The sequence below is a fragment of the Furipterus horrens genome, unplaced genomic scaffold (genome assembly GCF_987537825.1).
Source record: "Furipterus horrens unplaced genomic scaffold, mFurHor1.1.pri manual_scaffold_3, whole genome shotgun sequence".
NCBI classification, from domain to species: Eukaryota; Metazoa; Chordata; class Mammalia; order Chiroptera; family Furipteridae; genus Furipterus; species Furipterus horrens.
The window spans coordinates 42,418,048-42,443,795 of NW_028327173.1; the positions used below are offsets into that span (position 1 = coordinate 42,418,048).

Below are 25,748 nucleotides of genomic sequence, written 5' to 3' on the forward strand. Positions count from 1 at the left end.
TTTTTTAAAATTTGATTTTAATCACTATATTGTCCCTTTAGTTTTTGTTGCAATAGGGCTTGAAGTATTCATCTTTACTTTATCCCAGTCTACTAAGAGTTAATATTTTAAAATTTTATATGCCATGTATATTTTCGAATAATTTTAATGTATATCTATGTATTTCTCTTCATCTTTTAAAATTAACTTTTTGTTTGATCTAGAGATAACCAAGCACAACGTTTCAGACGTGAAAATGAAAATTCAGAATATTATTTACTTTTCAAGTCTATTTGAAAAGCAAGAATGCCAAAGTATCTTATTTCTTTGGTCTTTCCTCTTTGAATGTGGGATTTTAAAAAAATTTAGAAGTAAGTCTTGCTAAGCTCATGTCTCAATAAGAAAGTCATGATGGAAATTATATTATGTATTCTTATTTGTTTTCTTTGTGCAAGGCTCGAAGCTGCAAAAGATGATTACCGTGTTCACTGTGAAGCACTTGAAAAGCAACTAATTGAATTTCAGCATAGGAATGATGAATTGACTAGTCTTGCTGAGCAATCAAGAGCCCTGAAAGATGAAATCGATGTTCTTAAGTATGGCATATCTAACTATAATGATGTCACTTCTAAGTTATTTTGTGATTACAGTATTCCATATTTAATCAGCAATTCTAAGAGTTATTTCTGTGTATCAAGTATTGATCAATTTTTATCCAGGCTCCTAGTCTTCTTTAATGCTTATTGATAATAATTGCAATTTAAGGGAAATATTAGATTCCTTTTAGGACAGTTTCATATTAGAACCTATAAGCCTAAAATGATAACTTTTTCTTAAAATTTTGTAAGCTGAGTTACTTTTAGATGCATTTAGCTTGACCTCCATCTACTGATGAGTTTATCCTGTGAAATTTTTATGTAAGAAATGCATTCTTGCAATCGATATTTTGGCATTTGGAAAAAATATTGATAAATATAGATAACAAAGCTAACATTTATTTCAAGGTCACATCAGGGTTCTCTTACTGTGTTTGACAGTAATATAAAATTTATATTTAGCTTTTGCTTGTGAAATGGTTGCTAAAACAAGTAGACTGTCCACATGCTTTTTATATTTTCTGTTAAATGTTCTAAATAACCATTTTGTTGCATAGTTTTTAATGCCCATTCGAAACAAAATATTTGTAGACATTAATTTATACCCGCATGTGAGATTGAAGTGATTTGATTTGTTTATTATTTATTTTTACTCTAGCCTGGTTAGTCAGGTAAGCACAACTCTAAAAGGAGGTGCTTTACCAGACAAATGTAGGTTAAATCAACTCGTAAGCATATCAGATAACTGAAACAAGTACACTAAATGTTATTTATGCACAAAGTAAATGAGCTCATAATCTACAGAGTAGCTCAGAATTGTTCAGTTATATTTACATAACCATTCTTTTTTACTACATTGTGCTAATACCTGAAACAATTTGATCATTTAGTGTGTCAAATTTTAAGCATTATTTTTAATGCCTTTGTAGCAAAAAAGCAGTTTTAAACCTGAGTCTGGCTCTAAAATTCTGGCTAAATTCATTATTTCTCTGTCTCTATTTTTTATTTTTATTTTTTGCCAATAGAGAGTTTATTTGGGAGACTCATTTTACAGCCAGAAGAAAATTTTGTGCATTTATTAGTTTTTACACAGTAATATTTAGTCTTTATTATTTTAGAGCTACCTCTGATAAAGCAAATAAACTGGAATCAACTGTTGAGATATATCGTCAGAAGCTCCAAGATCTGAATGACCTTCGCAAGCAGGTGAAAACTTTACAGGAAACAAACATGATGTATATGCATAACACAGTCAGCTTAGAAGAAGAATTAAAGAAGGCAAATGCAGCACGTACACAATTAGAAACATACAAGAGACAGGTAAGAAAATATCTTAATTTTTTAATCATTAAAATTGAAAGAGCTCAACTTTGTTATTCCATTTCATGCTTTAAGAATGGCATAAAAATGATGAAACATTGGCTATAGTCAGCCGTGAACTTATGATAAATTTCTTCTATGTATATTTAATTCAAGAGTTGTTAAGTGAGTTTGAGTTATCTAGGTGTTTTACATTTTTATTGGCTCTGAGCTTATATGTTTTTGGACCGTTTTTTTTTTGTTTGTTTGTTTTTTTGTATCAAGATTTTTGGTAACCAGTGATATAAGCCTACATAATGGAACTCTAAGCTAAAATACTCTGTTATATTATTTATCAAACAACCTGTGGAAACAGTAGAAGGCTGATTGTTTTTTTTTTGTTTTTTTTTGCCTAAATTGTTACTTGGGTGTTTTAAAATTTATATTAATTCTTCTTATCTACATGCTGTTTCCACAAATATTTAGAATTAGACTATAGTCTTACCATAATTTTATTTACAGTGTCTCATTTATTGAACTCTGAAATCAAACTATCAGTATTATATACTCTTGTGTTTTACTTTTGTTTCTGACAAAAGGTTCAGGATCTACACAGTAAGCTTTCCTCTGAATCCAAAAGGGCAGACACACTAGCATTTGAAATGAAGCGGCTTGAAGAAAAACATGAAGCTTTACTTAAGGAAAAAGAGGTAAATATCAATATAATTGATAATGTCTGTCTGCTTTTAGATTTTAATATGGTCCTTATTATTCTAAGAATAGAAATGATATCAACCAGTTCTTCTTTCTTCAAATTGAAATTGCTTGTGTAAAAGAAAGTCTTGTAAAAATTCTTCATGCAGTTTTGGTAGTTTCCTTGGAAGATCACGTAACAGAGTCAAGGTCATACATCTTGGTCCAATGTTTTTCAGCTGTGGACTGTGGACTTCTTAAGAATGAGAACCATAGATGTGATTTTTAGCGATTTTATTAAGATTTAATTTATATACCATAAATTTTGCCCACATAAAGTGTACAATTCAGTGGTTTTTAGTATATTCACAGAGCTGTGCAACCACCACGATAATCAAATTGTAGAACACCAACATCACTCAAAAAGGAGCCTCCAGGAGGGAGAGAAGGGGGATAAGTAAGGGAAGGGTTTAGTCAAAGAACATATATAAATGACTCATGGACATGGACAATGGGGAGGGACATGATTGCAGGAGAAGGGGTGGGTTGGGTGGGGGAGAGAAATTGGGAGAAAAGGGGACAACTAATTGAAAAAACAACAACAACAAAAAAAAAAAAAAAAAAGGAGCCTCCATACCCATTAGTGGCCACTCCACATTCTGGTTCCTCTCTCCCAGTCTTTGCAGCCAGTAATCTGATGTCTCTGTAGATTTGCTTTGTCTACCCAGGATATGGAGTCATACACTTACGGTAGTTTTATGACTAGATTCTTTAATTTAGCATAATGCTTTCAAGGTGCACCCATGCGGTGGAATGTGTCAGTGCTTCATTTTTACTGCTGAATAATGCTCTATTGTATAGATATACCACACTTTATCTGTTCATCAGTTTATTGACATTTGGGCTATTTATATTTTTTGATTATTAAACAGATAATGTGGCCATGAACATTTATATACAAGTTTTTTATTTGCATATGTTTTCATTTTTTGACTATATACCTAGGAATGGTATTGCTTTGCTTGGTCATTTGATAACTAAGTTTAACCTTTTGAAGAACTATTAAACTGTTTTCTAAAGTGGATGAACCATTTTTTACTCTTACGAGCAATTTTTGAAGGTTCCAATTTCTATACATTCTTTCAAATACCTACTACTTAATTTCAACTGTCCTGATGGGTATGAAGTGGTATGTCATTGTGGTTTTGATTTGTATTTCCCTAATGACTAGTGATGTTGAGCATCTTTTCATGTCCTTATTGGCCATTTGTATATCTTCCTTGGAGAAATGTCTCTTCATATTTGTTGCTCATCTTTTATTTAGGTTACTTGCTTTTTATTATTGGTTTTTAAAGTTCTTTATATATTCTGGATGCGTGTTCCTCATCAGATACATGATTTGCGAATGTTTTTCTTCCCTTCTGTGGATCGTCTTCTCTCTTTCTTGATGGTATTGTTTACAGAATAATTTTTATTTGATGAAGTCATAGTTATTTATTTTTTTCTTTTGTTGTTTATGCTTCTCTTGGTAATGTTTCTGTGAAACCATTGAGTAACTGAGGGATGTAAAGATTCACACCCTTTTAGTAGTTTTATACTTTTTCATTTTATATTTAGTCTGTGATCAATTTTGAATTGATTTTTATATGGTGTAAGATAGGGGTCTAACTTCATTGGTGTGTGAATGGATATTCAGTTGTCCCAGCACTATTTGTTCACAATACTTTTCTTTCCTCCATTGAATTGTCTTGGTACCCATGTTAAAAATCAATTGGCCATGAAACTGTAATGATGGATACATTATCCATTTGTCAAAACTCATAAAAGTAAAGCAGAATGAACATTAGTGTAAATTGTGACCATTAGTAATAGTTTATCAATATTGGCTCATCAGTTCTTATAAATAACTATAATAATACCAGATACTAAAAATAAGGGAAACTGGACATGGGGGGAAGATGAGGGAATATATGGGAACTCTGTACTGTCTCCTCAATTTTTCTGCAAACATGAAACTGCAACAAAAGGTCTATTAATTGTTTATGAAAAAAAAAAATTTTTGACCATAAATGTAAGAGTTTATTTCTGGACATTCAGTTTTTTTGTCATTGATTGTATATTTAGCTTTATGCTAGTACCACACTATAATGATAATTAGCTTTATACTAAGTTTTGTAATTGGCCAGCATGAGTTCTCCAACTTTGTTCTTTTAAAAGATGGGATTGCCTGAATCTATAGATCAATTTGGAAACATTGCCACCTTAATAGTATTAAGTTTCTAATCCTTGAAGTGAGATAACATACCATTTATTTGGGTTTTTAGCTTCTTTTAAGAATGTTTTATAATTTTCATCATATAAGATATGTACTTTTTAAAGGTTTATTTCTGAGTTTTATTCTTTTTGTTGCTATTATAAATGAAATTATTTTCTCAATTTTTTGAAATTTTTAATGCTGATGTATAGAAATACAATTTATTATTGTACATTGATCTTGTATCTTGCAACTTTGTTGAATTCACTTACTATTTCTAATACTTTTTAGTGGGTTTACTAGGATTTTCTATATATGAGATCAGGACACCTGCAAAAGGAAATACTTTTGTTTCTTTCTTTGCAGTTTAAATGCCTTCTTTTTCTTTTTTTTGTCAAATTGTCCTGGCTGTAATCTCCAGTGCTATATTGAATAGGAGTGGCAAGAGTGGATATCATTCTTTTGGCTCTCATATTAAGGAGAAAGCATTCATTCTTTTGCCATTTCTTTCAGATGCCTTTTATGAAGTTGAGGACATTTCTTTTATTCTTAGTTTGTTGCATGTTCTTATCATAAAAGGATGTTAGAGTTTCTCACATGCTTTTTCTGGGTCATTGAAATGATACGTGGTTTTGTCTTTTATTGTATTAATGTGGTTATTTATTAGTGTAGTTAATTATTACATTGATTTTTGGATATTAAACCACAAATATATACTTTCAAGATGCTACTTATCACTTTTTTTAGTAGAATTTCACACCAGTAATAAAAAGAAATAAGTCTCCAGCATCTTTACACATAAGACTATATTGTGTTTACTTGACAAACCCTAACTTTTTACTCAAAATACTTTTGCAAGGGTTTATATATGTCAATATTTATATTTTGATGATATGGATACTAAAGCCAAAGAGTCACATAACTTGCCCTAGATTATATAGCTAGAAAGGAGTAAAGCTGGAATTCAAGCCATGATCTAGTTGCCTCCAAAGTCCATGCCTTTTTTAAAATATTACTCTACAGTTGTATATTTTTACTCTGTTGTATAATTACATTCATTTGGTTCAAAGACAGGCTATCTAATGGGGAAATAACAAGAGTTGTGTTATACAAAGACGATATTATTTTTGTGATTTATACAAGAGAAAATTACCGACCCCCTTAGCACTAAAACTAAAACATTGCCAATTACCAAGTTTAGTCATTAAGATAAATTATTGTAAGTATAAAGTACACTGTCTGTGGGGAGAACTAAAAATGTTGCTTATATAAACAATTCTTTTTTAGAGACTAATAGAACAGCGTGATACTCTGAAAGAAACAAATGAAGAGCTTCGGTGTTCACAAGTACAACAGGATCACCTAAACCAAACAGGTAAATTTTGTTGGATTTAGAAAAGTTTTTTTTAATGGTAGAGATACTGAAATGTTAAATCTATTTTGTTGTTGTTGTTTAGATGCATCTCCTGCAAAAAGTTATGAAAATCTTGCTGCTGAGATTATGCCAGTGGAATATAGGTAAATTTTTTTATTGATAATCCATACTTGATATTAGAAATATGATTTCGTTTTTTTTGTAAATTTCTTAGCCTCTAAAACTTTTATAAGTCACAGTGCTCAAAATTACTTGATCTCATCTCCTTGAAGTTTCTAAGTCAGATTGTTATTGCTACTATAGCAGTTTTAAAATTTATCAAAAGTAAAATTTTACAAACTAGCTGAAATGGCATATTCTAGTTTTTAATATTATGATCTTTATTGTGTTGAACTTCTTTTCCTATCCTTAAACTCTATGGATAATGTTTTTAATACCTGGTATTCAAATCCATGTTGTGAAAAGAAAAGGAGAGGAGCTGTCAATAATAACAGAAGCATTAAGAAGAGGTTAAATAAAATACAAATTTTAGATGTTCCTCTTGACCCATCTTTTATTTTGGTATTTTACTGCTATGTTTATTTATAGACATTTGACTAATCTGATATTTTTATGGTTTTCTTTTCCTTTCTGTGGTGACAGCTTTATTCAATATGTTAGACTCTATACTTTATTTAAATAGCTTTATTGAGTTATAATTCACCTATTTAAAAATGTAGAATTGGTGGTTTTTAGTATAGTCATGAATTGTGCAACCATCATTGCTATCTAATTGCAGAACATTTTCATTCTTCCAGAAGACACCCAGTACATATTAGCAGTCATTTCTCATTCCTGCCTCTCCTCCAAGTTCACCCCCAGACAACCAGTTATCTGCTCTGTGACTCCATACATTTGCCTATTATGGACATTTTATAAACATGAAATCATATAATATGTAGACTTTTGGGACTGACTTCTTTCACTAAGCATAATGTTTACAAAGTTTTTGAATTTCACGTTAGATAGAGCTCCTTACATGCTGGAGCTCTGTCTTGTTATACTAGTATCATTTACAAATAACCATATGACCCTATTTTTTAAAGTTATAGTGCTAGCATTCAGAGAAGTAAAAATTGAGATTGATAGTAGTTACTTTTGGGCAATGAGATTTAAGAGGGCATCAGGTAGACAAGCATTACTTTTTAATTTAATAACATTTCTATCATTTGCATTAAAAACACGTGTATGTAAACCTTTAATAAAATGTTTTTCTAAAAACAAGAAAAAATCTGGAGATAGTAATATGACTGCCATTATCATAAAAATATATTTTAAAAGTGTAGCCAAACTGTAGTTTCTTAAATCTATTGTTTTTCCTTTATATATTTTTAAGAATATGCTCTGTATTAGCTTTAGTGAATAATTTCTAAATTATCAAATTAAAATAGTTCATATCACCTGTTAGGAATTTGCATAATAAACATTTAATAATACATAGCATAACCTTATACTATACCTTAAAAAACTTATTATTTCTTTCTTGAGACATAATCTTACAATGTACATAGTTTTTTTTTTTTCTTGAAAACTTTCGGAAGCTTTGGCAACATTTTTAAATCACAGCTATTGAGTGGACAGAAATTTCCTTTTTTTCGAAAGTTAAGAATGTAAAAAATCTCACATTAAAAAAATTTAAAAACAAATTTCATTTTTCAATATCAGGGAGGTGTTTATTCGACTGCAACATGAAAATAAGATGCTTCGCTTACAGCAGGAAGGTACGGAAAACCAACGTATTGAAGAACTTCAGGAGCAGCTAGATAAGAAGCATCGCAAGATGAATGAATTGGAAACCGAGCAAAGGTGACATGCTACTTCATAATGAACAAGTCATGATGTTCCAGTTACCTAACCACAGAATCTTGATTTACAGAAGTGGAAAATATCATTGTAGTTAAAATAATTGGGATTTTTAGAAGAAGATTAATTGTTGTTGTTGTTGTTAGTCCTTCACTACCCATTACTTTGAGCAGACTTTGTTAAACAGGTTGCTTATCCTTGAATTTTATTTGTATGTCTTCACAATTGACAGAAAATTTAACAAATAAATAAATGACAATCTAGTTTTCTACTGCAGTTTGGTGCGTAGATGGGATATAGATTACAGAGTCAAATTTGAATCTCACTTCTTAAACTTAACTGCTTCTGAGCAAGTTACTTAAATCTACACTTAAGTGTCCTCAGCTGTAAATTTGAGGTGATACCTATTTGTAGGTTATGAAGATTACAGCTATGTTTAAAGCAAATGGTATAGTTATCTGATACCAATGATAGGTGTTCAAAAATATAATATTAAAAAATATAACATTTATATAATGCTTACTATATGCCAGGCACTTTTCTAAGCACGTTTTGGTATTAACTCAATAAAGTCTCATAATAACTATGAAGTAATAAGTATGATTATCACTTTTTTATAGATAAAGAAGCTGAGGTACAAGGAGGTTAGGTTGAGTATCTTGCGCAGAGTTACACAGCTAGTAAATTCTGGATCCTACATTGGACTGTCAGTCTGTTTCCTGAGTCTCTGCTCTTAACTGCTATGCAACCTTCCCTGATAAATAGCATACTTGAAGTAAAGGTATTTCAACATACTTGACCAAACTTTATTGGGTATTAGAGACCACCAGGAATCTAACAGACACATGAACCTTGTCTCTCATACCTGCATGCACACATTACTCAGCTGTGGTTAAACAAAGAATAACACTTAGTTTCCTGAAGGGATTATTAAATATTACTATCTGCTACAGTTTAATATCAATTGACACTGGAGATGCTAAGTTTCTGCTTTAGTATAGAAAAATAGACATATGAAAATATTATTATGTAATAATTGCACATACGTACACATATAATAAGTGTGTCCAGAAAGTATCCAGCCATGTAATCTGAAAAATAGAGACATTTATTGAAGAAGATACAAGAAAATTGTACATATGACAATGATGCCTCGGTCCCCTTCAAAGTAGGCACCTTTGGACCTCACACAATTCTCCCAGTTGCCATCAGTTGTCCCGTCATATTTTCCTGATTGTCATTGATGGTCTGAATTCTCTTCCCTTTCAAAGGTGATTTTAGTTTTGAAAAAGCCAGAAGTCACAGGGCACCAAATCTGGGCTGTAGGGGGCTGAGTCACCTGGGTGATTTGATGTTTCACTAAAAAACTCTGCACGAGACATGATTCATGAATGAGTGTGTTGTGTAATGAAGCTGACAGTCACTAGTTGCCTATAGCTGTGGCCTTCTGAATCATCCGAGTAGTTTCCACAGAGAAATGTCAGGCTTAATGCAAAATTTGCTGCAGATTCATTGCTCTGCTCACTCAGTCATTTTGAATGCAATGGCCACACAGTAAACATGTTTGCTCAATGGCATTACTGCCCCCACTGACCAGTACAGTGAAGTTGTCATTGTTCACACATGCTCATTCCAGTCCACTCTTCTTGGCTGCCAGGCTACATCGGCGTTGCACCAACCATTCTCACTATAGCAAGTGGCTGGACTTTTTCTGGACAGATACATATATGATACTCTCTCTTGCTGGTAACTTCTAGCTAAGATGACTCTTAAGCATGGTTTTAAGGAATGTGATTATAGCAAGTGAAAAAATCTACATTAGTGGCTAGTGCCATCCTCTTTAATTTAAAAAACAAATCATGAAGAAATTGTTGGAAAATGGTGACCTTCCTCTTCTCCTAATACACTGAAATTTGAAATAGGACAAGTATACCTAGTTGCTGTTCATTAAAAATACAACTGTAGGAAATTGAGCTGGTTTTCTTATTTTTATTCTAGTGAGTACAGTGTAGAAATGTTTTATTTTCACCACTAACACATAAAGTACCTTAAATTTTTAAATATGGGTATATATATGCTTTCAGAATAAAAATGTCTTCTTTTATTAAATATTTCCTTGAAAATAGCTTCCTATATACTATATATATATATATACTATCTATTACACCTAGCCACAGATAATTTTTCGGCATCTGTTATTGCTATTAAATGCATACTTTGTGAGTTAAATTGCATAAATGCATCTTTATAGATCCTTAACTACTTTGACTTTCAGTACAAATAAACACATATGATTCATCTTAAAATAGGCTGAGCAAAGAGCGTATCCAAGAATTGCAGCAGCAGATTGAGGATCTCCAGAAGTCTTTACAGGAACAAGGCTCCAAGTCTGAAGGGGAGAGTGTAAGTAACTTAAAAATTATAATAATTCTGCTGTGTGGACTCTCTGTAATAGGTCCTGATGCTCAAATTAATCTTGTGTTTGAAAGTGCTACACATCATTGACAGTATATATATACCGTATATATCTGCATAACAGATGCAGCAATTTTTGCCATTTTGAAGCCTATAAATCACTCATATGTATTGGAAGATTATTTCTATCTGTCCTGCTTCAACACCTTAGTAAGTTCATGGTAATTCTTGATTGAGAACATGCTTCATTTGAGGCCTTCACAGTTTTGCTGGGAATCCAACAGGGCTAGATTGAGAAAAACCCTTGTGAGAATAAGCATCAGTCAGAATTGAAAAAAACTTCTAATAAGAAAGAAAGAGAAAATTATTTTGACCAAAAGAGCAGTCAAGAAGTGTTTTATACCAGTCTCCAAAGGACAGGCACCTTAATGCAGTCTTGAAGACATTGCCCCTTGTTTCTTGCTTCCTTCCATACTGATTCATGACCTTGCCATTTCTAATGGATTTTGATGGCATATATTTTGAGGGCAGAAATAAATAAGAGGACTTAAAGGAGCTCAAACAGCCTAAATATAATTAGCAGTGTTCCTATAGTTTGATCTCTGTATAAGAGGAGAAAAGAAGTGATAATTGAGGGAGGGGTGTATTTAAAACAATAGTAGAAAGATAGGGTTAATTGTGTATTAGGCACATATTGATCAGGGTGGAATGTTAGGTGATTGTACTTGTGTTGGTGGGGGAGAAAACTTAAGGAGAATAAGTAAAGAGATGAAAAGGAAGATTGAAAGGCTTATGTTTCCTTTCTGTCTTTTTTATCCTTTATATGATTTTTTCTTTTTTCCCTGGGGGCTTGGAAAATAGAAATCGTCTCATGCATGGCGGCATCTCATATGTGCATATATACGGTATTGTAACCTCTCTAATACAAATATATTTTTAAGGCACCTTAGGGAATAATTTAAAAATGGAATCTATTTGGAGGAGTACATTTTGGATTGCAGTGTTTTAAAGATTTTAAGTTTCCTTTTAAAAATTGTGTTGGTGTCCAAATTGTATTTCAAATTTTATATTTTTAAACTCTGTAGCTATTCAGTAGATACAGAATTACCATTACTATTTAAATTCCTGTTTTTTTTAAGGAGGAAATTTTATGTTTTGAATTATATTTTTTAACAAAATCTGATTTCTTCATTTTGATGTTAAGATTAAAGTGTTTACCATTTTGATGTTAAGACAAAGGTTTATTATGAAGATAATTTAGTTTTTTAAGTCCATTCTTTATTAATGGCCTAAAATCTTAAAAATTTTATGTGAATGAGTCTTCAGGCATTTAAGTGTTTGATACTCCTCTATATATCATGTTCAGCTTGCATTTTCTATTTTTCTTCAAGTTGAAATTTTATTTGCATTGTATTCAGAAATAAGAAACATTTTTCTTTCTGCTATTGTACTCTTATTTTGTTTCTTTTCCTTTCCATTTGAAGTGAAAAAAATGCCTAAATCATGTTCTTAAAAGTTTATTATTAAAATTACAAATTTTCAACCCATTTATAATTTTAAATAATACACCTTTAAAAGGAAGTGAAATTGGGGGAAAAGGGGACAACTGTAATTGAAAAACCAAAATAAAAAAAAAAAAATAGTAATAAAAATAATAATAAAAACAAAAAAAAAAAAAAAAAAAAAAAATAAAAGGAAGTGAAGAGATTTTGATATCTGGAAAACTTGTCTTTGCCATGATAGTTACCTTACAGCAACTATTTTTAATTTTTATAGTCCAGCAAACTAAAACAGAAGTTGGAAGCTCATATGTAAGTAAAACTGATATTTCATTTCAAAATATGAGAGGGGAAGGGTTTTAAAAGTTCTAAAGTAGTATCTTTTCTGATTTTGTTTATAAAAGCAAATACCCTGGTGCCAATTGAATGTTCACCACTGCGACCAAAAAGCAAAAAGAAATACATGCTAAAAGGTTCAGCCTACCTGCCAATGATCCCAAACTTCTACATCTTTCAGTTACTGAAGAATTTACAAAGCCGGCAACTATCACAATTAGATTATGCAGAAATGTGGAATGTTTATCCTATAAAGTATTTCTTTTAACTTCTGTAGGAAGCAAAGGTGGTAGGAAAAAATCTCACATCTTTGGCACCCACCATATGCCAACCAGTTTACATTCTCACAATAACTCCTGTAATATTTGGCAGGTATTCTTCCCATTTCACAGGTGAGGAAAGTAAGGATCAGAAAGTGACTAGCCCACAGTCCAGAAATGTTATGTGGCAGAAACCAGTTTTCATTCTTAGGTTTGTTTGGCTCCAAAGCTCCTTGTTCTTTCCATTGATTAGGGAAAAACTAACAGAGGTCCATGAAGAATTACAGAAGAAACAAGAGCTCATTGAAGATCTTCAGCCAGATGTAAACCAAAATGGTAGGTATTTATAAAAACCTGGATCTAAGGACTTACCCTTTCTAGTTGACAAATATAAGAATTGTGTATAACTTTGGACAAAGCATAGATACATACATTGCAAATAAGTACTGTGATAATTTTTAGTGATTTAAATATTAATAAATGATATCATCTTAATGCAGAAAAAGTAAGTAATGAACTGAATGATATGTAGGAGTATCAAACATTTTGAAATGTAATAGAATTAATACTATTAAAATATAAATAATGACTTAAAATCAGATTAAAATGAACTTTGAACATTATATAAAATGTATGCTTTATTTTCTTTTATAACGGTTGTGTTTACATTGTAAGGTGTATTTTTTCATTGCAATACTTGATAGAAAAGAAAGAAATAACTAGATAAAGCAGACTAGATTTTTTTAAGAAAAAAATAATATGAAGTGATTGAGGTTGTATTGGTTGTAGTTCAAGTTTTAACTAAGAATGCAATACAAAGAATAAATACACAAGGTTTAAATTCTCTTATCACTCCTTAGAAAATAAATGTGATAAATATATTTTTGTATATGAGGATGGAGTATTTTAAATAGGGAGTAATTGGTCATGTTTCATTTCATTTTCAATTACAGCACAAAAAATCAGTGAACTTGAAGCTGCTCTTCAGAAGAAAGATGAAGACATGAAAGCAATGGAGGAACGATATAAAATGTACTTAGAGAAAGCAAGAAATGTGAGTGACTTATCTTGCAGGGCTCAAGTCTCTGTGACTCAGGTGCTTATTAGGCCTGTTCCACCTGATTGTACTGCTCTTCTTGTTTCTGTATCATGTCATTTCCCTCCCACTCCCCTGCCTTGCTGGTCAGGCTTCGGGAGTGTTTTCAGGTCAGCCCTCTGTTCTCTCCCTCTCACTCTTAAGCATCAGGTGAAATGAACGCATGGCTGCTAGGAACAGTTTAAAAATGCGCTGTAGAGACCTCATTAGAGAAAATGACCACTATAATATGTGGCATTCTTGGCTGTTAAAGTGAAGGTATATTTGTCTTTTGTGAAAATTTACCATTTCAATCTTGTTTGAAATTATTTTAGCATATAGTCTAGCTTAGATAGTTAAACAGCATGCTAATGTTCACCACACTAATTATTCATTTTTTAAAAATTTTATACTCTAAGTGCCTGTTAGCACTGGTCTCATAAAAACTTTGTTTAATGAAACCACAGATTTTCCGAATAAACTGTAAGTGTTCTCTCAGAAAAATGTCAATGTACTGAAAATGTCAATATACTGAATAAAAAAAGAATTTTACAATGAAGCTTTAAAATACTGACAATATCTGCCCTTCTTATGTTTAAGTTTTATATAATATTCATTAAGGCATAAATAGTCCCTGCAGCAACAGAGAAACCCCAAGATTTTAAGGCATAGCAAGATAGACATTTAGTTCTTGGTCACATGAAACCCAGTCATCAGTGGGGGAGGCACTCTGCTCCACACAGTCATTCACAGTCCTAAGGTTGCAAAGGTTCTGCCTTCTTCAACACATAGTTCCCAAGTTCATTGACATTGTCCAACTAGTAGATAAGAGAGAGAGCATAGATTGTGTGGGAGATATGTAATGGGTCAAGCCTGGAAACAGTGTAAACCACTTCCACTCTCACTTCAGTGGGTAGAACTCAGGCATATGGCCACACTCAAGTTCCAGGGAGGCAGGGTTTGGTACACATCCAGGCAATCTGTGCCACAGTTCAGGTTTTCTCAGTTACAAAAGTATAAATGCCTTTAGTAAAAAATATAAAGCATAGAAAGGTTCTCAGAGACAACTGCTATTAACCTTTTGGTATATTTCTCTTAACAGTGAATATTTTTCAATGCATATTATCTCAGGAACTGTTAAGCATATTACCTTTCTACTCTTTTTTTTTTTCCTATCTCTGTCACTGTGCATGACATTTTCCTAATTCATTAAATAATTTTAAATATTTTTAATGGGTCTGTAGTTACATCATACAGATGACCTTATTATTAGAAACTTGTTTTTCCTTGTAATTTATTCCTGATGCTTCTAAGTTGATTTTCTGTTAACACTGCTGACTACATAGTTCAGCTAAGTCTCAGAACACTATTGTATGCAAATATTTGGGTTTTAATCAATATTTAGTAATTTACATAAATGTGATTGTCACCCTAGTGTTTGCAGACAAAATCACCACTATGTATTACATTGATCTTATATATTGAATTACTACATTTAACTAGTGATAGTAAAAAAGATTGCTGCTAAGAATTTTTTGTATGTATCACTCTTAGTTTGTATAATTAGCAAATTCCATTATAATTACTGAATTTATTTTAACTTAAAAAGGTATGCTCAAGTTAGAAAGTGTAGCAGGGGTCACTTCAAGACCTCAGTGCTCAAAATTTGATAAGGCCAAATAACTATCCCTGATTACTGAACCAAAATCAAAGGAAATTTGATTTTGGGTTGAGGATCTTTTCATTTTTGTACTGAATTTTAATATTTCTTAGCTATAGAATGAGTTATTTTGCAATTCAAATTAAATTTGAGACACTATAGTTAGCTGCTGGATAATTTTCACTTACACTAATTTTATAGACTATGTTCGTTCTTATATTTCAACATTTGATAAGATAAAGTGAGTATAATTTTTTTCTTTCAACAGGTAATAAAAACTTTAGATCCCAAATTAAATCCAGCATCAGCTGAAATAATGCTACTTAGGAAGCAGTTGGCAGAGAAAGAGAGAAGAATTGAGATTCTGGAGGTAATACTTCCATACTTACACATCTCCTCTTAGTTATGCTGGGTAATCTTGGTAATTAACTACTGACATATATTGCCATCAGTGACTAAGTTTCACAAGAAGTTAGAAGTGTTCTGTTTTAGTCCTGTGTATGTTTGTTGCAGTGCACCCACTAGCCCAGGAGATCAGTCTCTCCACAGTTTATGCATCCTGCTGTATGCATCTCTCTCCCTCTGTGACAGCCTGTCATGTGGATACCATTTAGTTCTTTATTAGACTCCACTGTCATGCTTCTCTTACAATTATGTCGATGAGAGTTCATTCAGGAAAAAAAAAAAAAAAAAGAAATGAAAGAGACCAAGTTCACCTTTTAAATAGGGAACTGTACTCAGTTAACCAAATTTATCTTATCTCTTCACTGAACCCAAACAAACTTATTAGGTGGAATTTCTGAGAAATGGAAGTACTTCTAAGTAAGTCCCAGTAAGCCCTTGAGTAAAGTGACAGTCTGTTATGAATCATGCAAAATTGTGTTGGTAGTTGCATGTTTTCATTAGTTAGCTGAGTCTTTACATTTTAAGGTTATTTTGGTGTCAGTGATTATATTATTTTTATGAGCTGGGTGAAGTATAAAATATGTCAGCATAGAATTGTATATTTTTAGGTTTTATAATTGGGCGTGTTCTAATTTCCTTTGCAAAGTGTTTTACAAAACTACTGGTTTTAATACTGTGATGAGATTCGATGCTATTCTTGAAGTCAGTATATACTTCCTCATAATGACATGTGGGTAATTGCAGAGCCTTGTTGAATTCTATATACTTGCCTTGAAAGTCTCATAATTGATAGTTGGTTTTATTTCAAAGAAACACATTATGTTCACTTACCATTTTCTTCACGTTATTTCTGAGCCAGTATCAATAGATATGGGCTGTGGTGAAAATACTTCGTTTAAAAATGTAAAGACTTTAACATCGAGAATACACAACAGCCTTCTGTGACTTTGTGTACGTTTTTGTTCAGGCCATGTTGGTTATTATAAAAAGCACTGGTTAGGGATATCTCTCTGAAGAAATGCTATTCATTCTTGAGGATCCAACTCAAATCTCTATTCCTCTATGAAGCTTTCCCTGTATGCCTTAGGCAAAATTATCTGTCTGTAGTGAATCCATGTACTTTAAACTCATGACTTCATCCCACAGTAGCATCGTTTTTAATTTTTAATTGTGTCAGAATAAATTGAGGCCAGAGGCTCTATCTTGTATCTCTGTTTTCCCACCATTAAATATTGTATAAATCAGAGGCCAGGTTTACAGCTTTTTTGGTAACTTATATTAAAGTGGTCACCTTCCCTCTCTGGTCCTCAGTTTCCTCATCTGTCACATAATGATAGTTGGATTGAATCTCTGAAATCTAAGTTGCTCTTAGTATTCACTTTCCAGTAAAAGCCAATGACAATGGACAGCACTGTTGATGATTGACATGCAGCCCTTTAACTCTAGGGCTCAGAGCATGTGGGCCTTTAATTTATGTATATTTATCTATACACTGAGAAAGGGTATAAAGGAGAAAAATAATGTAACAGAGTTTGTTCTATCTGCCACCTTTCCTGGGGAGTGTTTGCATGGAGTGAGCCAGAAGAAAGGCATTTTAACTCCCTCATTTCCTGCATGCTCTTTCCATCATCAGCATTTTGTTGTGGGAACTTTCATATGTTTTAAAAGTATAATTTTTATATGCTCCAACTATATCTGGTACTCAACAAAATTATAAAATCAGCTATGTTAGGATAATTAAGAAATGGATGTCAGTCTCTAGGTGGCATGTAACTATGGTCAGAGGCAATCTAGTATATAGGTCATCAAGAACTGAGAGATAAAAAGTCATGCTAAGCTTTATAGGAGATGTAAAGGATTTTCTGGGGTATTTTTTATTACATCCTCTTTCTCCTTAGTTTTGACTCTTCAATAGGTGCAGTTCTGTTGTTACCTAAACCAGTTGTTACTTTTTTCTAGATAGAGAGGACAGTGGCATAAGAATCACTAATTTCTTATTTTTTCTTTTGTTGTTTTTTAATATCTATTCTTTCTCACAGTAAAGTTTCTGAAATAATTTACTAGTCACAATCTTACCCTTTGAAGCTGTTGTACATGCATTTCTCCATGATTCAGTTTACATTTTTATGATTTTATGTGCCTCAAAATGCAGTCATCAAATTCTCTCAATAATGAACATGTGAAGAAATGATTCTATTTTTAGTCATTTGGGGTTTTGGGGGGGGATTTTAATAGTGTTCATATATTTTTCCAGAGTGAATGTAAAGTAGCAAAATTCCGTGATTATGAAGAAAAACTCATTGTTTCTGCCTGGTATAATAAGGTGAGTTGAAATTCAGTCAATATTTAGATGTTTAGAATAGTGTTTATTAAACATTTTGACCAGGAAATAGATTTTATATGACAAATCAGTATATACATGTTATATATGTAAACAAAAACTACCCTGTGTTCATTGCACTCAGGTTATTTTCTGTCATATTCTCTTCCTTTTTAAATGTTGGTACTATCAAGGGTCAAGATGGAGGCATAGATAAACACGGTTTGCCTCCTCATACAACCAAGGAATTAAAGAAGCCATATTCATCCAGATGGATAGGAGGGGCAGAGACTCGGAGATGTAGAGACATGGAATGGGCAATCCCACACCCATGTGTGGTAGTTAAAAATCAGGAGGGATACCTCAGGAGCAAGGGACCCTAGCCCCACACCAGACCACCCAGCCCAGGGTTTCAGTGCCATGAAGATAAGTCCCCAAAACTTCTGGCTGTAAAAACCAGTGGGGGTTGGGGCAGCAGAAGAAACTGCAGGATTCTCAGGAGTCTCCTTAGAAAGGGCCTGCAACTGTCTTAAGACTTGTGCAGACTCATTCCCTCTGGGCTTCAGCACTAGGGAAGCAGCTAGGAGGGCACCAGTGACATACTGGGAGAAATTGAAGTGTCTAGCATCAGGGAGAATGCTGGGGGACAGCTTCCTTCCAGACAAAACTCCAGAGGCCAAGCAGTGGCACTGTCCCCTTTCTGAGCCCTCCCTCACACAGAGCCACAGAGCGGTGACATCATATCAGAGACTCCATCAAGCTGGTTCATGTGGGTTGCCGGCCCTGGCGATTACTTAAGGCTCCACCCCATCCAACTTATGGGTATGCTTTTCTACAATAGCCTATGCTACTAAAACAGAATCAAAGCAGCTCTACTTGTTACATAGAAACAAATACAAGGAGGCTGCCAAAATTAGAGACAAAAAAATATGGCACAAATGAAAGAACAGAACAAAGTTCCAGAAAAAGAACTAAACAAAATGGAGATAAGCAGTCTATCAGATGCAGAGTTCAAAACACTGGTTATTAGGATGCTCAAGGAACTCATAGGGTATTTCAACAAAATAAAAAAGACCCAGGCAGAAATGAAGGTTACACTAAGTGAAATAAAGAAAAATTTATAGGGAACGAACAGTGGAGTGGATGAAGCCAAGAATCAAATCAATGATTTTAAACACGAGGAAAAAAATTTGGATCAGAACAGCATGAACAAAAAGGAATTTAAAAAAAAACGAGGATAGGTTAAGGAGTCTCTGGGACAACTTCATAAGTACTAATGTTTGAATCATAGGAGTGCTGGAAGAAGAGGAAGACCAAGAGATTGAAAACTTATTTGAAAAAATAATCAAAGAAAACTTTCTAATTTGGTGAATGAAATAGACCTACAAGTCCAGGAAACACAGAGTCCCAAACAAGATAGACACAAAGAGGACCACACCAAGACACATCATAATTAAAATGCCAAAGGTTCAAGATAAAGAGAGCATCTTAAAAGCAGCAAGAGAAAAGCGGATAGTTACCTACTGATTTCTCAAAAGAAACTTTGCAGGCAAGAAATATTCAAAGTGATGAAAAGCAAGGACCTACAATCTAGATTACTCTATCCAGCGAAGATATCATTTAGAATGGAAGGGCAGATAAAGTGCTTTCCAGACAAGGTAAAGCTGAAGGAGTTCATCATCACCAAGCCATTATTATATAAAATGTTAAAGGGACTTATTTAAGGAAAAAAGATAAAAGCTATGAACATGAAAATGACAACAAACTCACAACTATCAACAACTGAATCTAACTAAGCAAACAAGCAGAACAGAAATTGAATTATAGGTATGGAGATCATTTTGAGGGGTATCAGTTGGGAGGGGGAAGGGGAAGAATGGGGAAAATGATGCAAGGATTAAGAAGTATAAATTGATAGGTACAGAATAGCCATGGGCATGTTAAGAACAATATTAAGAAATGGAGTAGCCAAAGGACTTAACATACATGACCCATGGACATGAACTAAAGGGAGTGGATTGCCAGAGGGAGTAGGGTGTACTAGGTGGAAGGTGGCAAAGGGGGTGAAATTTGGGACAGCTGTAAGAACATAATCAACAAAATATATTTTAAAAATAAATAACATAAAATGTTGGTAAGTAAACTGAGTATGTATTTTAGTTTAATGTATTAAGCTGATTTTAACCTTTTCAGGCTCAGTAAATTGAATCTGTGACTCATTATCCGTTCATTGATACACACGAAGCACACATACAGCACTCCATTAACACTTTTTAAATTGCTTTATTTGAGCTAAAACACTTTGCGTTCCATAGACGTTTTCTTTAGAAATATGAACATCTGTACAATGCAAAATAAAGTGCTTCTAGTAACAACACTTATTTTAAAGTCCCCTAAAGTTTCTCACTGTGTCCTTTAATGTGTTATTATTTTTTAATTTAGGGAATACTCTTCAATAGTTGTCCTAACTAGGAGAAAAATAATATAAAGTAATTTGAAATGTATTTTACTTTTTTACCGTTAGTATCTATAGGATATTTTTAAGAAAAGTAGCATTTCATTATATATATGGTTCTTTTGGGTTATCCCAATCAGCTAGAATAGGTAATAATGTAGCCACTGTCTATCTTAGGTGTTGCTTATTTGGTATGGGAGATTACCAATTTATAGACCCTTAAGTGTGAACCCTGTGTTTCACTGTATAGAACTGGCTGTCTTTTCTCAAACATGCTTTGTTCCTTTCATGCCATCATACTTTTCATCTGTGTTCTTTTCTTTCCTTCCCTTCTCTATTTGGTAAAATCGGGCTTAATTTAGCAAGGTTCTGAAGGAAATTACTAGTGAGGTGTTCCCAGAATCTTCCATCATGGATTAATCGTCCTAGTTAATATCGAGACTCTGTATTTTCTTGTTCTCTTGTTGCCTTTTGATACAGAAATCATTAAATATATTAAACCAAATAATGCATAATTTATTCATTTTTCATCCTATGTATTGTATCTACTTGATTCTATGTATTATACTAATCACTAATATTGCTGAGCTCAGTAAAATTGTGTTATGCTGTGTAGTGAGAGAGAAGGGATGATTTCTCTTACTAAGAAACCCAACAGACACAGCTACAGTAATTTTGTCAGGTATCTATATGTTGATAAATCATAGTAAATTTGAACTATACTATGGTTCTCAAACTTTAGCAGGCATCAGAACACTTGTTAAAATACAGATTATTGGACTCACCCACAGAGTTTTCTATTCAGTAGGTCTGGGTAGAATCTACAGGTAGAATTTGCATTTTTAAGCCAATTCCCAGTGGTGCTAATATTAACCAGGGATCACACTTTGATAACCGTTGATCCAAGCTTTTTGATGTGTTATATCTGCTCATGGTGGGTGGAGTGATGGCCCAAACGCATAAATTTGCTATGGAATCTTTTTTGTTTTTATTGTTTTAATTGAAGTTAATTCTAGAACATTACTTTAAGCCACTGTTTTTAATGATTTTATGTTTGCTGGATTAAAATAGATAAACTTGAGTTTTATGCCCTTGTTTTCTCCTTCTTACTAGCATTACCATGAGCAGACTAATTAGCTTCTGATCCCTTATTCTTTTCTATTATAAAAAAAAAAAAAAAGGAAAACACCGGTTTCGTAGGATTGTTTTGAGGATTAAATGTCTTCATGTATGCGAAAAGCACTTTAAACTTTAATCATTTTTATGTGTTTATTTTTGCTTAGAGTCTAGCATTTCAGAAACTGGGGATGGAATCAAGACTTCTGAGCAGCAGTGGTGCTTGCAAAGACCCCGGTGCGTGTCCTCCTGCGCGCTCCTTCTTGGCGCAGCAACGGCACATCACCAGCACTAGAAGAAGTCTCTCTGTTAAAGTTCCTGCTACGACATCTGATTAAACTCTAAAGAAAACAAACAGAAGTGCCCTTAAATATTTTCTATCTTTCAACTAACCACCAGACTGAAAAATAAGTTTCTAATACAGGACCAGCTGTTCAAAAGGCACAAAATTAATTTCGCTGGCTAACTTTGAAAACAAAATATAGAATTAGCTATCTCTCTGAGGGAGAACATTTGAATAATTAGAAGATGTAATTAGGCAAACAACTCAAACATTTGTGTTCTGAGAGTGTTATAATTTCAGGTTGACTTTGTATATTTTAGTTTAATGCTCTCATTTGGTTAATTTGCAATGTGTAATCAGTAATAAGTAATTTAAAAATATATCTATATTCATTTTATTGTTTTTGTCCATATAAAAATAGTTTTATGGTAGGCTCCTGTAGGACTATAAAGATTTATATTTTTTATTTGATATATACAAAGTTTTCCCTCTAGCATCTAATTCTGGCATTGAATGGGTATATTTGGTCATGTAGTGGAAGATACAACATTTGGAAATTTTGACTGTTGAAGTGACTTTGCCACAGTAGAGTAAGAGGTTAAACCTATGTGTACCTACTATCAACAAGGGCTTCTGTACAGTGTGGCTGAAATGTGATGGGTGAGGAAATCAACTGATTTTTATAAGAGGTGACTTTCTGATGGGAAACAAGCTAAAAATATATTTTGTGTGAAACATCCATGTGCTCTTTAATATAGTTAATGATTATAATATTTTCCTCTTAAGCATAAAATTATCAAGGTTTCTGCTAAAAATACTTTAATGAGTTTGCCTCTTCACTGGGAAGAGATGGTGGTGTGATGAAACAATTTGGAATCAATGTGATATTGTTTACTAATTAAGCAATCTGTGTTAGGCTGTGTTTATAGTATTCAGTTTGTTTCTGCCTAAAGCTCTTTATTTTCAAAGGTGTTACTTTCTAATTTTTTGAAGAGTTACACTTTGGAATTTTAATTTTGTTGAGTAAAATATATGCTGTTCAATATTGTAGCCACAAGCCACATGAGGCAATTTTAATTAAGTTAATTAAAATTAAGTTCCTTGGTTGCACCAGCCACAGTTCAAATGTCCAGGAACCACATTGGCTAATGGCTATGGTATTGGACAGTGCAGATATAAAATATTTCCATTGTTGCAGAAAGTTCTGTTGGACAGTGCCATACTAAATCTTTTTATAATAACGTTGAAATACTCCTTGATGTTAGACCACAAAAGTAAAAAGCAGAAAAATGTCAAGACTATTTCAGTATAAAAAGGAGTTGAATTGTGACATAACTAGCATCCTTGCATTCCTTAATGTTGAATACCGTGGTAGTTACTTTAGGCATTGTTGGCTGTATGATCAGTAGCAAGCACTCAGCTCTGCTACTAAGTACGTATGCAAGCAGCAGCCGTACACAATATGTAGACCAGTTAGGTGTGGTTGTATTTCAGTAGAACTTTATTTTACAAAAACTGGTGGTAGGTCAGATTTGGCCTGCAGGCTGTAGACCACCTTGGGTCTAGAGTTTATTCTTAACTTTTCCTTGAAAATATAGATATTGTTTCCATTTACAGTGTTACTCATTTAGAGTCTTGCTTTTTAAATTCTTTACCAGCAATTTTTTTTAATTACTGAAAACACTGTACAAGAATTTCATAGTGTATTTAAGGTTCTGAGATTAGGGTGCATCCGCCAGGATATTTTGTTTTATCAGGGTTACTTCTGTTGACTACCTCTTAGATTTTGATGTCTCTTTTCAGTGCAAATATATTGTTGTTTGTATTTTCATATATTCTTGTAGTCTCTGCTTGCCTGTGAAAATGAAATAAGCCTTTGAAAATATTTTAGCATGCTTATTAAAATTTTCTAAATATTATGGCAGTTTGGTATATTTTGGTTAATGTAAGACATGAGCTCCTTTGGTATTTACTACTTGCTAATAATTGAGATTTTAAAAGCTCTTCAAGCTTCCTTTTAAAGGAATTTATTGTAAAACATCAGTTTCAATAAATTAGTATTTTCACAGTTCAATTGCTCATAAATTTTAGATTATTATATGTGGAATTTCTAAATAATTCATGCAATTTCTGAATAATGACCTAAAGCTAGATTCTTTTCTCTTAATAATGAAAAAGCAATTTTTGTGATTTACTACTTTTCTAGTTGGTAAGTAGAATTTAAATTGCTTGATGTATTTCTACAAGACTAATGTAATTTAAAGTTCTGTATTATTGTGATTAATCATATGGAAATTCAGGAACTGACCAGAAGTGAGATTCTTTTCCACATCTGGCTAATAGAGTGAGATTGACACCCTGTGGGTGGTAAAGAATTATGACTGTTTCTCATAAACCATGAATTATACATGTCTGTGTTGTCAGTGATGTTTAAGTGCATATACCAGGGAAAAGAAATTTAGCATTTGTCTATGTGGTAAGTTGTTAAATGTTCCAGTGATAATAAAGTAAAACCACGGACAAATTTCAAAATGATCTTTAATTTTGAGCATTTGCTGTAAAATTAACGTTTCTTTCTCTTTTTAAAACAAAAAATGTGTGTGTACATATGACAGTAATGTTTATCCTGAGATGAACTTAATGTGTTGAAAAATACTTTTAAGTTCACTGTATTTTTTCAATGAATAAGGCTGTTGAACTAATGATTTGGTATAGATTAAGAATTAATGTGTTATCTAGAAACATTAAACTGGGCATCCCTCATTAAGATGTCATCTTGGATAACTGGAGTGAGTGTTAATTGGAATGTTAGATAATACTTATACCTCTATACCTATTTCTGTGTAGTAGCACATCTGGCTCTATGGGGTGGCTTTTAGTGTACAATACAACCACGTTAGGTTCTTTCTATGTATATTTAACAAGCACCATTCCTATGTAAAATGTGTGTATGCGGTTGTATGCATTTGTTCTTATTGTGAAGCTGTACATTATAAAGAAGTAGTCTGGAAATTTGTAAGCCACTAAAGCACAAACACAGAAGAAAATAGTGTGCAGTTATTAAACTTGATGTAGCTTGCCCTGGCCAGTGTGGCCCAAGGTTGTGGGTTCAACTGCCGGTCAGGGCACATACCTAAATTGTGGGTTCATCCCAGGTCTGGACGTACAATCCCCAGTCCCGGCATGGATCTCTGGTCTGGGTGCGTATGAATGCAACCAATCGATGCTTCTCTCGCGTTGATGTTTCTCTCCCCCTCCCCCTCTCTAAAAAAGCAAATGAAAATGTCCTTGGGCGAGAATAAAAAAATAGAAAAATCTATTTGATGTAGCTTAATTGTAATATTTAGTTTATAAAAGTTCTTTTTCTATTTTCTATGGAAAAGACTTTTGACATTTGAAAAATAGAAGCAATGTTTGATTTATTTTTGTATTTAGGATATTTTAAATAAATGATTGTCCAATAACAGTATAATAGTTGTGAAGTGTTTCAAGTAAATAAACTTTCTGATTTTGTGTGATGAGTATGATGGCTTTTTAGCAGATACAAGCACATGTTTATTTGCTGCTTTAAATACAGGACTTAGAATATTTAGATCAGTAAAGAAAAAAATAATTGCATTAATTTAATTCATCTTTTTTGGTGAATGAGAAGATGTGTAAAAATGATTTTTGGTTTTCCCAGTTATCCAGTTTCACCATCGGAATGAAGGCATTTTGCATTATTTTGGAATTCAAAACATTTCTGTGTTTTCTTTGGCAGAGACTGCTACTCATCTCTTAATTTCCGTTCCCTCCTTTGTCCATTAGTAAATCCCATATTTTAGCTTGTTACATTTACCTTACATCCAAGGAGAAAAATAAGTACTTCCCAGACTCCCTTGCCACT

General features: G+C 32.8%; 1 protein-coding gene across 1 annotated transcript in view; it reads left to right on the forward strand.

The window, feature by feature from the left end:
- The window catches only part of HOOK1 (hook microtubule tethering protein 1), a 56,155-nt gene extending 30,792 nt beyond the window's left edge, over window positions 1–25,363 (forward strand). Inside the window, exons 10-22 of the mRNA XM_090269543.1 lie at window positions 435–575; window positions 1,694–1,895; window positions 2,474–2,584; window positions 6,109–6,196; window positions 6,279–6,339; window positions 7,901–8,041; window positions 10,348–10,441; window positions 12,230–12,264; window positions 12,802–12,884; window positions 13,502–13,602; window positions 15,552–15,653; window positions 17,943–18,011; window positions 21,747–25,363. Coding sequence (XP_090125669.1) covers window positions 435–575; window positions 1,694–1,895; window positions 2,474–2,584; window positions 6,109–6,196; window positions 6,279–6,339; window positions 7,901–8,041; window positions 10,348–10,441; window positions 12,230–12,264; window positions 12,802–12,884; window positions 13,502–13,602; window positions 15,552–15,653; window positions 17,943–18,011; window positions 21,747–21,917 — 1,399 coding nt within the window. The 3' untranslated portion in view covers window positions 21,918–25,363. The remainder of the gene's footprint in view (window positions 1–434; window positions 576–1,693; window positions 1,896–2,473; window positions 2,585–6,108; window positions 6,197–6,278; window positions 6,340–7,900; window positions 8,042–10,347; window positions 10,442–12,229; window positions 12,265–12,801; window positions 12,885–13,501; window positions 13,603–15,551; window positions 15,654–17,942; window positions 18,012–21,746) is intronic.
- Window positions 25,364–25,748: the final 385 nt, after the last annotated feature.